The sequence below is a fragment of the Hirundo rustica genome, chromosome 21 (assembly GCF_015227805.2).
Source record: "Hirundo rustica isolate bHirRus1 chromosome 21, bHirRus1.pri.v3, whole genome shotgun sequence".
In the NCBI taxonomy this organism is placed as follows: domain Eukaryota; kingdom Metazoa; phylum Chordata; class Aves; order Passeriformes; family Hirundinidae; genus Hirundo; species Hirundo rustica.
This window is the reverse complement of record NC_053470.1, coordinates 7,599,456-7,615,172: the sequence shown is the minus strand read 5'-3', so window position 1 is coordinate 7,615,172 and position 15,717 is coordinate 7,599,456. Positions and strand designations below refer to the sequence as shown.

Genomic DNA, 15,717 nt, shown 5'->3' with positions numbered 1-15,717 from the left:
AGCAATTTTTCTTCCTCAATTGCACAATTATGAACCAGAGCAGAAAAATCAGACTTTATGAAGTTAATAAATCAATTCAGTGTCATTACAAATTATTAACATCTGCAGTCACCTGATCATGACTTTCTATGGGACATTTTTAAATGTTCTGAAGAAATACACTTTTGTTTCCTTGATACCTTTATTAGTTGTCATCTACCCATCCATAATCAAACTAACTTCAGATTATACACAGAAACTACTGGTTTGTTAACAAAAACTATTCACAAAGCAAAGCTGGTATTTCCCCCTTTCTCATTCCCCAGAAGACATTACACAATTTAATGTTCCTATAACCAGCTCTTGACAGAAACACCAGGAAAATACTTATCAAGAAACTCTGGCTACATTTGAAGTTTTTCAAGGCACACAGGTTCCAGCCAAAGTCACCTCCCCACCCAAGTTTCAAAGAAAGTGAGCAACTTCAAACCACAAGCAGCTCTCATATCTAAAAATGAGCTCCAACACATGTACCCGTTTAACAAACTAACAAATCTTCAAGTTAACAAGGACTGGCACGACTTATCCTCCCACAGCAACACCACGGAATCTCCTCTCAAGGACCAAGCAGCCCTGAATTAGAGATAGTCATGTCAGAGAGAAGCATTTTAAAGGGGGCAAAATATCATAATAACATAACGGGACACTTTGCAAATCAAAATTGAAGCAATTTCAGCACCATCAAAGATCTCAGGTATAGTTTGTGATCGCTCTAGATACAGACTGGAATTGAGGCAAAATATTTCCACTGCAAGTATTTTCCTTTCAATAGTGACTTTTTCACAATTAATGCTTTGAAAGGATTCAGCAGAAAACTTTTCCAAAATTCCATGAATATATCCAAACCCACACGTTTTAAGAACACCACAAGTAACGTGTTTTAGCAAGCTGTGTAAGATCCCCAGAACTTCTACCCCGTAAAAGACCAGAAGACAGTGCTGAAGAAATCAGGTAAGAATAGCTCCAGCTGCTATATTTTTATTTCCTTAGAAGTCACTACCAAGAATGCAGCAAACATTAGTTTTGAGGCACTGGTATAGTTTCCCTTTCTATCACTAGGAGAATGATGCAGGCATAAAATGAGTTTTGAAATTTGATAGACAGAAAACATTCTCCAAGCACTGAAAGTCTGGAAGCTTTTTGCCACAGCATTATTTCCATTCTTTTAAGAGAAAAAAACAATTCCATGCTCACAAGTAGTTGCTGCATATTTACTACAAACCAGGAGCAAGCAAAAATTGTTTTGCATAGAGTTCAGACAGCACCTTAACAAACTATCTCTGCCTTTAGAGTCTATACAGACTGCTTTAAAAGAATGTTTTTATTGCCAATGAAGATACTGAATTTTTCACTCTGATTAGACTTGCCAGTTTTATCCAAATTGCCAGTGACCACTGGATTTTCATAAACTGGTTTTTGTGTGTGTGTGTGTTCCACTGAAATATTACTTGAAGCAGTTACTCAAGCCATCAGTGAAAAATCAGGAGTTACAGTTAATAAAAGGTCACACTAAATTTTATTAGAGCTGTAACTGGGATTCTCCTGCTACAGATGAATCATAACTTATGTTTTAATCAATTTCAGCTAACTGTGAGACACACTGTTCATTCAAAATATTAAGGCAGCGAGTAGAAGCAGGCAATGCAATGTATGCAATTTGTTCTGGAAAATAACTTTCTTAATTAAGTTCAGACACTTTATACATACAAGACACTAGGCATAGCCATAAAGGCATCCATTTGGACCTTTAAAATGCTTTCTGTTAGTTGCCAAATGCACGATGCATGCTGAGACAGAAGCACCTAAGGGCACAACATAAACAGATGAACAAACAATTTATGCCAATAACTTAGAATTTGCCAAGCCTGTGAGAAATTAACACACAGGAGTTTTCTGCTTAAGTGGAACTTGGTTCAAAGGATTGAGAAATATTTAAAGAAACCTAAGGAAAAATTTCAAACTACACAGGATTTTTTACAGCAATAATATGTCACAAAACTTATATGCCAAGGTGTCAGCTGACAGGAGAAACTGCAGTTCAGCCAAACATTCAAAATTTTTCCTTTAAAAATCACTGTTCCTTCTCATTTAAAATTACATATTTTAAAAGTCCACGGCATAACAGTAGCTTGCAAGAGACTTGAGACACAAGGAAGCACACCACAAGAAGATACATTAGCATTTGCTTTCAGACTTTTAGAATTTATTTTCAGAACATCCAACTTTGAAAATGTAGTAAACAATTATTTTGGAAATGGTTTCAAGAAGCTCATGATAACGCAAGAGGAGCCAAAAAACAAGCCTCAGAAAAATCTGAATTTGCCCTCTAATTAAAACTTCACTAACTCAACAGCTGGAATAATTTAATTATTATTAAATCTATGTATTCTAGATTGCATTGTTTGCATAGAACTTAGCCATGTAATTTAAGCAATGAGATGACGCTTTAAAGATAGTCTAAATACAGGGCTGGAATTAGAGCCAAATGGAATTTATATTTTTCATGAAGACGCAATAAAAGACAGCACTTTTAAGATGGACAAAGATGATTCAGAATCAAGAATTTCTTTTGAAAGTCTATGGAAACTGGATGCTTTCAAGGAAGACAGACACCTCTCAGTCAGCACAGATGCAGAACACAGGATGCCATGCCTTCAGATGAACTGGATGATCTCTCATTGCCTTCCCATCCCTTAAATCGCTAAGGACTGCATCAAGGCTTGAGTAATAGTGAAGTCCAGAGTTCTGCAATGAACATGTGTGATAGGGGAACTGATCTGGTTAAAAATATCTCTCTCCTTTTTGCCAGTTTAACCCAGACCAAGTGTGTTTCTTGTTTCGCTGTGCAGGGGCATGCACAGGGATGTCAGCTCAAAAAGAGGAGATGCAAAAGGGGCAGTGAAAAAGGGCAAGGAGATGACTGCTTACATTTACATCTCACAGGAAGTAACACATGCAGTACAGCTTAAACAACAGGAACAGCCGTAAGATTATTAAAGAGGTAATTACTTTCATGAGGACAGACTATGCTGCTGGAAAAAGCAGAGGAGCTTTCTGACACGCTGCTTTAGCAGATTATGCAACACACAAGACAGAACAAAACTGGTCATGGGGTAAACATAACCATGCTAACCTTGAACAAGAACACACTTAGCACGCAGGCAACAGAGAAGTGTGTTGGCAGTAAGGCAGATGACTGATCACTGATCCCTTTGGAAGAGGAATACACTGCAGTTAGTGACAAAATGATGCAGTAATACACAAGCCAGTACTGAGGCTACAGTTTAAGCAGGGAACAGACGTGACTTAGCTACTTTCAGACATCCAAGATAACAGAGCATTGTTTTCTGACCAAGTACTCCGTGCTATCAGCAGCCATACAGTTAGACAACTCGAGCACAAAGACAGCTCTAGTATAAGAAATTACTGGAGGATACAGAAGCCATCCCAGGGACACTAATAAAGCAGATCCTCACTGAGGACATCAGTTCTTTCACAGTCTTTTACCAAACACGAATTCTCACAACTACACAGATGCTTTCTGCAATTTCAATTCCCAGAAATGCTTTTTTTTTTTTTTTTCCTATTTGAAGACTGACAATTTTAGGGTTATGCCTTTATTATAAGGGAACAAATCTAAAAAATTTTAAAAAGCCCACTACCTCGTATGAACCTCACTGCAGTTTTATAAGAGGTAACAAGGAATACAATGAAAAAGGCTCTTGTGCTGCCTACTTGTTTTCTCTTCCATGCTTAATCATGCCTTTTGCCATCTCTAGCATTCATGTGGACCTAGGACAGGTCAGAGCTAATCTCCTGAACAATCCACCCTCTGCTTCCTGTTGACATAGGAATGAATCCTCCTTGGAGCAGACAGACTTAGGACTAGGAAGAAGCAGGTTTGGTTATCAGATGACTTTATTTTACACACAGCTTGCTGTATTTGTGATAGAGCCCAGCAGATGGAAGGGCAGCAACCTCACAGGGCTTCTACACTGAACACTGACTACTTGGTGATTCAGAAAAAAAAACCAAACAAAAAAACCCCACCCAAACCCAGTAGTCCACTGAACCCACACTAGTAACAGTAGTGTATGGAATCACAGGATGGGTTCTCTGGAAAGGAAACTCAGGCTGATGCACAGAAGAATTACACTGAGGATTTCCATGGTTTGACTTTGAGTGCTGCCAGACCCACAAGTGAGGCTGAGAAAGGAAGTCAGTGATACAGACAGCGAGGATTTAGGCATGATGGGAACAGGAAGAACTTGTTAGGCATGCACATTAGTCATGCCAGAGTCAGCCAGACTGGCATGCTAATAAAGAGTTTTGGAACTTACAAACACTTCTACACTACTGCTAGAAATTTCGTAACATGTGGGAAGCCCAAATAGTTGGCCTCACCTGACACCCTCAATGTAACAAGGATCTCCAAGATCTGGTGGAAGGAAGACAAACCAAACAGGATAATGCTGAGTCTGCCAGCATACTCAGCAATTCCAATAGGAGTGACAAACAGCAGGCAGGTGGGGAATGGCACTGTCTGTGAAGATTATATAAACATTTCATGGCAGAAATTGTTACAGGAGAGGAGAAGCCCAATGAATTTCTTATGGTGTAAGTCACACAATCAAGTAATAAAGTTATTAAAGTTAGACCTAGTTAAAGGACAGGAAAGCTGCTGTCTAACTGTGCCTGCTATGCGATTATATTTCAACATCTCAGCTGAATACAGTGAGACAAAAAAGTATTGGCACACAGATAATTAATGTTAAGGAAACAGTCTAAAAAAAAGAGAAGTAATTAGTAATCCTTCTTCCCCTCAAAAACAACCCAAACAAACCAAACCAAAACCACACAACCCTAAAAAGAGGGGACAAAAATTACAAAAAAAAGCAGACAAAATTCTGTATTAGGATATCAAGTAAAAACTCCTCACAGCTGGAAGCAAAACAAAAGCAGTCAAAGGAATACATCAGCTCCTGCAATAAAAGCCTACATGCTGCATGATTACATGGGGAAGTTAGGAAGTAAATCTGAGAAGTCAGCTTTTAAAAAAAGAAGGCTTGCTTCATGAGAACAGAAGAGATTAGAATATACACAGTAGGTCAAAAGTGAACAGGAAATAGAACTTAACATGTTTGGGTAGCACCTTGCAAAGTTACTTAAATAAATCAAAACCAGGAAACCAACCAGAAAAACCAGCGGGATCTCTTACAGACCAAAATGAGAAAGGGACAGAGAATTGACAACACCACTGTAGAGAAGCTCAGTGGAACACTATTCCCAGTATTTACCAGTGAAGCAACTGGGGAGACACTCACACCTATCTCCACAGTATGTAGGTCAGAGGGATGAGGTCAGTTTGAATTAAGTACAGGGGAAGCATTTGGCTGAACAGACAAATCAAAGTTCAGCAGGGCCAGCACAGGCCCTCACAGGACAGTTCCAAACCTGACACAGAGGAACTGCTGGGTAACAGGTTGCCAGTGTAACTCCAGAGCACACTGAAGGCTTTAAGGGACTGGCACTACAGAAAAGCAAATGCAATTTCCATCCCCGCAAAGCAGCAGCAGGTCAGACCGCTGAGCACAGACAAGCAGTCTGCTTGCAAGGAAATCCTCCAAGGCCACAATACTTCCCCCCACACTGGTGCCAACTTATACATCCCTCTGAATTTGGGGACCCAACTGTTGGATCCATTGAGTCACTGGGCTGGGCTGAACACCTGATAGTCTTGTGCAAGCAATCCACCAGGACTGCTTTTTTTTTAAAAAAATTACTTGTAGTAATCTTAAATGTAATCTTCAGCCACTCAAAAGGGGCTCAAGATTTTGTGACAGCCTGCACATGGTTCTGCTACATATTGCAAGCTCTTTCACTGTCTTAAAATCCCAATCCAGAGGTTTGCTGTGCATTGCAGTGTTTGCAACTATGTGCATGAAAGCACCATGATGTACCCAGGTGAACTCAACAAGGGAAAAAAAAAAAAAAAATCCCTGTTTAGCCTTATATTCTAGCCTGTAAGCTTTGTTCTGGTGACTGGGGAATTAGATGTAGGACAAACAATTGGCAATGCTGTTAACAGCAGAATCATGAAAGGAAATCTGTTATGTGATTGCTTTTTCTTCCACAGCTTCTGGATGTACTAGCGGTCTACCTGCTCAACGTGCCAAAAGCTGGAAAAAGTCACTGAGGTGAGTCCATAAAAAAAAAAAATTCCCTTCACTGTAATCTTTAGCACTGCTGGGTACAGCAGCAGGCTTACAGTCTCAAGCAGGGGAGCATCCTCAGAGCAGAAGAAAATCCAGGTTAAAACAACTTGAGCTACTGTTCTTGTCAGCCTAAAATTAATACTGTCTGGTTGCAAGGCTCCCATCTTTCCCCAGACCACATGGGAAGACCCCATCCCTTAAGCCAGCACTGGCATTTAGGATGCTAAAAGACTCAGCAAAAAAAGTCTTAAAACTCAGCAAAAAAATAACCTAACAAAAAGCAGCAGAGTACCTGCTGCTGACTTATCAAGCAGAAACAGCACAGCCAGCACACACTGATCAATGCAAGTAGTTCAAGGGAGGGTGTGGGGCACTTGTATGAGGATGTTTTGTTTGCCCTGGACATGGAGTCTCATCCAAAGGCTGCATTTAACTCACATTACTTCCCCAAACCAGCAAACTGTAGTCAGAGCATTAATTATGCCTGCAGTAGTCTTGGTACGTGAGTGAAGTCAGACTGGGAAACTGCTATTCCATATGGTTCTGTAATGTCATTCCAGTGGCTTGCAGGACACAAATACACTGCATGAAATAGTCAGCTGTAACACTTACAAGACTAAAGAAAAACAAAATTCTGAAAGACCCAGAATTAATCTCAAAGACACTACAATGTTTCCACAACAAAGCTTAAACACTTCTTTCTAAAATTAAATATTCTCTCAAACACCACAGGAGATCCAAACAGTCTCTCATAACTATGTAGAGAAACCTTCAAATGTCAAAACTGAATTTCAAAAATCATCCGATCAGACTGAAATCTCTGGAAAATAACCAGAGTGCATTTTAATTTTGACCCATCAAAATCTGTGTGTTCATGTTTTGGTTTTGTTCACTAGATATTTTATGAAAGCAAAAAGCTAATGACATCTTCAAATTAACCTTGAAAATGAGACATTTCTGAAGCTAACACAAAATACAACTACACTGCACACCAGCAAAATATACTTTCAAAAGTAGTAGCAGGAGTTCTCTGAAAATACTGTATCCTACAACTATGCCATAAAAATGTGTAGTATTTCATTTAAGTATATTTTTTCTAGTTTTGTTAAAGACAGTTATTTGGTATAACTACCAAAAAGCCCCAAACCAACTCACCACCTATGAGCAGATCTCACACAACCATGATTCGATCATTCTAGGAATTAGCTAAAATAAAACAGCTGCAGATCGAATCATTGATATAAAGATGAATAATATTTTGTTGTTATTAAATGTGTACATTGGCTTATCAATGAAGTTTCTAAAGGTCAAACCACTGAAGATGTATATTTACACCAAAAAACCTAAACATTCAAACATCCTACTGCCTATTTTTTTTGTTTTAATCAACACAGGTAAGGATAGATTGCTTTTAATGGTCTCTGAAAAACACTATAAATCCCTTGAAAACAACAGAGAACCCCAAATGAAAAAACTATTCTGGAAAAAAAATCATTGCAAATTCTGTGACTTAACTGAGAAGCAACAATAGCCTTTATTAAAGGAGTCAAGCTAACATGAATACAACTGTGATTCATTTCAGATATAGTGGATTACAGTTAAAAAAAAAAGAAAAAAAGGAAAAAAAATTAAGCATGTGCCTCCAAGTTGCCAATTTAGGCAAAAATATCCTGAGCTGAGTCTGGAGAGCTTCTTGGCAGGGTAATCCAGTGAAGGGAAAGAACAGTTGCAATAATAGCCAATTTCTCTCCATACTAACTTGACAAAGGAAAGTAGGTTGAGGTGCCTTATTTTTTGCATCAAGAACACAAGGTAGAGTGATTGAAGACCTCATCCAGGTCTGTCCATCATAATCACATGGCCAGGAACAAATCACAGCCCTTCCAAACACCACTGCAGTGATTCATCCTGAAGTCCCACTTGCCTCCTCTAATAACTTGCATACGGAGAAGCTGGAGAGAACCTGCAAAGCCCCAGAAACACTCAGAGGTCCCACAGCCATTCAGTGTTTTTATGGAAGATTGTCTCTTTCTCCTTTTGAGTAATCCAATCACTTAAAAACAAATAGAGGTCTTATCAGTGGAACCATCTGAACATTACTGGTCTCTCTGCAATGGTCTCTTCCAAGAAATTTCTGGCATCTCCAACCCCCTAAAATCTAGTGCCAAGATGTCAGAGACCATTCTGAACTGGCCTAGTTTTCCCCTCCTGAGCAATTTCCATTGAACATTCTACATAAAATGACAACCAAGAAAGTGTATTATGCTTATGTTGCCTAACTACTGGATGTGTATCTGTTTTAATACTACATTACCATTGGTTCTTCAGAGTTTGGATAACTGCTTGTACAACACTGTACCAAAAGAACTTGTCTTCTATTGCTAGGCTTGCAGTTTTTCATTTGTGCCAGTGGCTTGCTGGAGTTTTGCTCCCCTCATGCTTAAGAGATACTTCAATTGCAATTAATCACCTCCCTTCAGGCACTGCAGCACTCTTTGAAGAGGGCTCCTTTCCTCACTACACCTTTTCTGTGGGTTTTTCAACCACCAGCTCAGCCTCCAGTACTCTCTCTGCAGAAACACTACTTAGAGAAGGTTGATGCAGCACTTGCTTTGCCTATTTAATGTGGCAATCAAATAAAGTACCGAGGACTACAAAAAGACGGTTTTTCTTCCTCATAAAGGTCCTTACAAGGGACCTCTGCCTAGCACATCATCTTTCCCAAAAGTCAATCTTTCAGCAAGTTTATTTGTACAGAAAACTTGCAAACTTGCCATTCCTTGGCAGCTGAACTTCCCCTTGTGCTCACTTACTGAGTAAGGAAAATAATGTGGCAACCAACCCTTATATTCTTACAGTCACACAGAAAGAGAATCTGGAAGCAACCAGATTTACTTAGTTGGCCCACACTGCTGTCCACCAGTGGAGAATCCCACACTTTTTTCTATTTTAATACACCTAAAACTCATGAATTCTTGAGCTTCACCCATAGAATTCCTATCTCTGTACAAAGCATCACATGATCACATGGGAAACAGGGAAAGCGTTTTAACTTTCAGAAAAGAAAAAGCAGAAGCAATACTGATGCTAAAGATAAAAACTTATGACAGGGATCCTTCTCTTCCTCTCTCTTCTGTCTCAAACATGGCCTGCAAGTACCACTCAGTAAAGCAGACAGCCTCACCGATGCTAGAACCCATGGTGTGCCAACAAAGCCCGGAGAGGAGACCTCTTTGGTGGCAGAGGGGCAAAGATAAATCACAGGAGTATGTCTATGGCACATACATTGCAATCACTGCAGCCCGAGGTTCAACCCTGCCAAAGGTGCCACAGATTTCAAGCTAATGGGAAGAAATGCATAAAGTGAGATCTTATATACCATTAAGGATTGTGAGAACTCCATCTTTGTAACACAAGAGTGCTCTGGGAAGATCTACAGATCTCTATATGGCTGCTGTCCCAGTGACCTTGCCACAACTCCTTGGAGCTGTTCTGCATTCCATAAAATGTCATTCCCATGAAATTAGCACTTTAATAACCCTGGCTGCAAGTACTTAGTGCAGCAAAGCAATATCCACATACTCACAACAAGCACTGCCTTCCAGGAAGCTATCAAAAAATCCCAGTCAGATTACAGGAACTCCAGGCAGATCCTGTAAGGCACGGACACAGACGTGCAGTCTGTTAGGGGACACCACTTGTGAAGGGATGACAAATGCAGAAAAAGAGATCTCGGCAAATATGTTGCTGACCAATGGAACAGGAAGGTATCCCACTTCAGAAATGAAGCTCTTGACACGGTTTCCTTTAGCCAACACCCCAGTCATGAAAATGAAGGGCTTTTTAGAAGGTCATACAAGTAAGCCCAGGAAATATGCTGACTTGTTTATAGTGCTGGACTGATAAACAGCTCAGCTCTTGGTCAGCATATACCACAATACTATCTATCACACAGGGAGGAAGTGCAGGACCAGCCAGCACAGCCGTATTCCATTCGAGACCTACTGCACACCCAGCATGCTTCGTTACCAAGGACATGTTTTTGAGAATTTGTCAATTAACCACAGTAGAGCTGCCCCATCCTGTTATTTAAATGCAAACTTTGCAATGCTAAGCTGAGTATCAGTCTTAATAACCCACTCCTTAGGAGCATAAACATCATAAAAAAAGTCAAGCATTTTCATAATGCTTTGCTAATGAGGGTCAGGGCCTGACTGGACTTGTTTTGGCCTCCAGCCTAGCAACAGTTTCTGTATTGGCCAAGCTCTGGAGAGTCTACTATTACTTTTTGTCAGAAAGGTAACAAACACAGGAAAAAAAGGCTACTCAGTTTTCTTTCTCCATAAATAAGTGGGTTAAAATGCTTTTACAACTCTTCCTGCATCCCCTTACAATTCATTTCTATGGACACTTCTAAAAAACCTGCTTTTAAACAAGTTCAGTGTTCTGTAACTTTACTCATCAAATTGAGTCTCAAAAACAGCATCTTAAATGACACTTTGTCCAAGAGACAATTTCATCTGGGTCATCAATTTTCAAATTTTGTATCAGTGTTCACACTGCCACGGTAATTTCTACATGTAGTAGAAACTACCTGTAGTTTGTGAGCCACCACATTGGTAAAAGCAAGGACATATCCTGCAAAGAAGGGAAAGGGTGGCTTAGAGAGCAACCCAAAGTGAAGTGAAATTAAAGGTAGGAGAAAGTTCTTCAATTAAGAGTGACAGAATAAAGTGACAGCAGATCCATGGAGCCTACAAGAGGAGAGGAAGTCCATGGCTGAAAGAACTTGCTCAGCCTATTCTCAACAACACACTGCTGGGGAGATTTAGTGTCTTTCAGCTATCTTCTTTTGACTCCACGAGTCACCACCCTCTCCAACCCAACACCTCCCTAGCAACACCCTCAACACGCTATTCTCCCTGCCTTAGGAACTCCAGAGATAGGAAAATGCCAACTATTTCATCCATGTATGGGCTGCCCCAGAGTTCAAAGCCCACAGTCTGTCAAAACGAGCTTTTCCACTCATTCCTACTGCCTTGAATTTGCTGCCCTGATGCTGTCCTCTTCCTGGCACCAGAAAGTCAGAAAAATCCGGAGGTGTCACAAGCAGGTTTTGTTCTAAAGACAACATGCCAGAACCCCTTGTCCAAGTGATTCAGCCACCTGCTTTTCTTTGATCATGCCCAGCTTCACTGTTGAAAGACCTGCAAGGAAGATGAGTCATGTTTGTGTGAGGATACCTGCTCACAGGTCTTTCATCCTCCCCGTAATTAACATAACTTAAAAAAATAATTCTATAATTTACATACGAACCCTTATTTTAGGCTACTGCTCTTAGACCAGATAATTCAGTCCCTGGACAAAGCCTCCAAATGAATTCGAGGCAGAAAGCTGCAGTGCACATTCACAAAAACCACCAGGTTTTTGTGGTGGTTTTTCATACAGGTTTTTTTTTCACAGTCACAAAAACCACCAGTTTTCATACAGGTTTTTTTTCCACAGTCACAAAAAACACCAGTTTTCATACAGGGTTTTTCTTTTTTTTTTTTTTTTTTTTGCTGTACAGGATGAAGCCCAGCTTCAAATTCAACATCTTATCTTTGTGAGTTACCCAGTTATCGATAAGACTGCCTGCAAATCTTGTGAATGCTAGAAATCATGCTACCTCTGAACACTTAGCAGGAGCAATTTTTTTCACTGACCTAAAATTTTATATGTAATACTGAACAACTTTTTCAAAGTTGCATCCCCAACTGCACAAACAATCAGCTGCTGAAAGCAGCAGTTCTGCCATCTGTCTGCTTATTTCCACCTCACACTTGTGCGGGCACAAATGTTTGTGAAACCATGCAATGATCCACAGAGAACCAAACTCTGCAACCAATCAGGGAAAAATATAAAATTATTGTTAGATCATTTCCTGATCTATACAACCACGCATGCTGGCACGAGCACGGGAATAAACAAAAATTACATTACTAACTTCAATGACAGTGCCACTTTCAGAAGTGTAGAAGTTCAGAAGTTGATGCAGCAGCTTTTCACCAGGTCTAGCAACTAAATCTGAAGAACACCTAAGAATTTCAGAAAAATTCAAATAATCTTACTTAGTTTGCAATTGTGTTGTTGTTAAAGTAAGAAGCGGGAGGAAAAAAGTGATCTACTGCTTACTAAGAGGAACTGGGAAACATTTCAGTGCTGAGATCTTCATCCCTGCCTCAGTTTCCTCCACTAATAAAACAGACAGTAGAACTAATCTGTTCAACAGAGACATTCTGCAACACAGATAAAAAAACCGTAACACCAAGGTAATATCGTTACAGAGACACAAACAGAATTCAACTCTCATACAGCAACGAAAGAGTGAAAGAGCACAAAGCTGATGTTGCAACCTACAGTGGTCTGGGATGGAGAACAGACACAGGACAATGCACAGCAAAATGGCTACTCGGAGCAGCAGCTGCCAAACAGTTGGTATCTGCAAAAGGACAGACATGGATTTGCAAAAGACCTGGGTAAAGAAACTCACAGTGGAGTCTCCCTGCCCTCCTTTCATTATTGGTACTCTGATGAAATCACATAGGAGTTATGAAGAGCATATAGGGAAGACTTGCCGGGGTGGCAGGTTAAGTAGGAATCCACAGAGCTGGGTTGTCATGACAGCAGCTGAAAGTATGCAAGAGATGTATAGATCCTGGGTGTTAGAACAGCAAGGACTACAAATAAGATTATTAATGCATTTTATTTTTAAACACCAAGAAACATACACTACATCTCATTAATGAAACACAGACTGCACGATAATTGTTTGCATTGGTGAAGGTGCACGAGGGTCCAGGGCATACACAAAAAACTTGTATTCATTAAGTACTGAGAAAGCACAGCTTCTCACAAACTTGATAGTCATGCTATACATAAGAGGAAAAAAGTGACATGCACTCTGGTGGACCAACACAGTCGAGTCTCAGCTGGAGCTTGGAAACTCACACGAGCTCCATTCCATTTAAAAGCAAAGTAAAACAGCGGAAACTCAATTTCAACAACCCCTTACGTTAACTCTGCAATCAAACGGACTTGGATCATGCAGCAACTCGGTAACTCATCCTGGCTGAGAGGAAGTAACTTCCTGTCACAGAGAAGTTACTCCCTGGAGTGTCTGAGCTCTCCCTGCAGCAGCATGCCCGGCTCCCCAGCACATGCTGACATGCTGGGCAGCACCGTCCTGGCAGGGCACTGCTGAAGGCAGTGGGGCACAAGGATTCAAGACAAACACTGAACAAGAGTGGCCAGGGATGGGAATAAAACAGGCCCTTGTTGGACACTCTTGCAAGGAAGCTTGGGAGGCAAAGGGAGGATGGGAGTAACAGGTGTTTATGTGATCTGTTCAAAACTCCGGGAATTTGATGTGGTGGATTACTCAGGGACTCGGGATGTCTAGCACTGGGTGATCTTCAGGAGTCATTACAAAGCAAGGACTGCACGATTTGAGACCAAAGTAGCGTTACAAGTGCCCGGCACAGGGAATGTACAGGTACACCAGTGTTCACAAATCCAGGACTCGCACGACAGGGCTCTTACACTGGGTACTCACCATCCAGCACAGGTGAAGGAGAGGCCCGCACTCATGCAGGACACACGGACAGCGAGAGACCACCTAGTGAAGGGGTCCCAGTAAGGACTGCTGGTGAAACGAGCGGGGAGAGGGCACTGCCCACGGAGCGCGGCGGCGGAACCCGGCACAGAGGCGGCCGCTGGGACCAGGGCGCTGCCAGAGGTGTGAGGGATTACGGCGGAGACGCCACCAGCGAGCCCGACGGGCCGAGAGGGGCCGGGGAAGGGTCACGGAGCGCGGCGCTCCCCGGAGCGAGCCCGGCGCGGGAGGGCAGCGCGGCTCCCGGGGAGCGGGGGCGCCCGCGGGCCGGGCCCGGGGACAGGCGCGGGGCCAGGCGAGGACAGCGGCCGGGCGGCGGCAGCGGGGAAGGTGCCGGGCGGGAGGCGGGAGCCGGCGGAGAGGGAGGGAGAGCGAGAGCGAGAGAGAGAGAGGGAGGGAGAGCGCCCGGCCGGGGGGGAGCCGGGCGGGACGGGCGCGCACGAGGCGCCCACGCGGGCGGTCGCGGCGATACTCACTATGGGTCGTTGGTGAAGCGGGGGCTCCGCGGGGGCTGGTATCCGTACAGGTGACAGTAAAGCACGTCGAAGCAGAAGCAGCACATCTCGGCCGACACCACCATCTTCCTGCAGCCGGGCCCGCCGGAGCCAGGGGAGGCGAGCAGCGAGGAGGCCGGCGGGGAGAGGCCGGCGGGGCCCCCGCCGCAGCTGGGCGGCAGCGGCGGGGACAGGGCGCAGCCGGCGGCGCCCCCCGCCAGCACCCCGAGGCCGTTCAGGCGGGGGCCCCCCGGCGGGGGCAGCGCCCCCGGCTCGCCCCCCGCCGCCGCCGCCCCGCCGCAGTGGGAGCCGCCGCCGCCGCCGCCCGGGCCGGCCGAGCCCGAGGGAGGGGAGCTGGAGAGTTTCTGCTTCTTCACCCCGCAGCAACCCGCCGCCATCTTGGAGCCGTCTCCCCCCACGCAGCGCTTCCGACCCATGGCGGGGGGGCCGGCCGGCCGGCCGGGGGACGTGCGGCGGCCCGCTCCGCCTCCTGCCGCGCCCGCTTCGCCTGCACGGGGAGGGGGCGGAGAGGGGAGGATGAATGAGGAGCGGGAGGGAGAGGAGGATCGGCGGGGGAGGGGGGAAGAGAGACAGGGAGAGCTGCGTTAGAGCGACCCGGTGAGCGGCCCCGGCGGCCAGGGCCGGGCCGTGAGAGGGCAGCGCGGCCCGCAGGTGTGGCGGCCTTTCCCCTCCCCTCCACACGCCGAGCCGCCCCTCTCGCCTTCCCCCCGCGCTTTATCTCCTCCTTCTGCCAAGGAAGTGGAGCAACTCCACCTCGCCTGCTAAAAAAAAAAAAAAAAGAAAAAAAAGAAAAAAAAAAAAAAGGAAATAAAAAAATAAAATAAACCCACAAACGCAAGCTCTGCAGGCGCCGCACGGCAGGAGCAAAGCCCTTGAGATGGTTAAAAACACCCCGCTAAATAATTCAAGTGACCTGAAATGCCTTTCTCTGGGGAAGAGAGGGGGAGGGCTGAGTTGGAGCCGCCAGGCTGGGAGCCTGGAGAGAGTGCTTGGATGCAGCTATTAAGCATGCAGTCGTGATGGCTAAAAGCCACGGGCTTTATATGTAGATATATATATATTTAATATATATATATATTTAATTACAGCTTCGGCAATCACTTCGGAAGCAGTAAATAGCAGCTTGGAGCGTAGGCCCGCAGCTGCAGAGCCAGCAGCCTTGACCCGGTGAGACCACGGCCCTGGGTGCCGGCAGCCCGGGAGGATCTCTAGGGAAGGGAAATCCAGAGGAAAAAGGATATGAGTTCCTGCTGTTCTTCAGACACCAGAAATTAAGCTTATTAAGCAGGAGAAA

At 43.7% G+C, this 15,717-nt stretch overlaps 1 protein-coding gene across 2 annotated transcripts in view; it reads right to left on the bottom strand.

The window, feature by feature from the left end:
- Nucleotides 1-15,717, bottom strand: part of AMMECR1 (AMMECR nuclear protein 1) — a 71,991-nt gene that overhangs the window by 36,709 nt on the left and 19,565 nt on the right. The window contains exon 2 of one of the 2 annotated variants that reach the window (XM_040083956.2): nt 14,385-14,910. In XM_040083956.2, coding sequence (XP_039939890.2) covers nt 14,385-14,910 — 526 coding nt within the window. Of the gene's footprint in view, nt 1-14,384; nt 14,911-15,717 lie in introns of those variants that run through there. The other variant, XM_040083957.2, reaches the window with a different exon arrangement.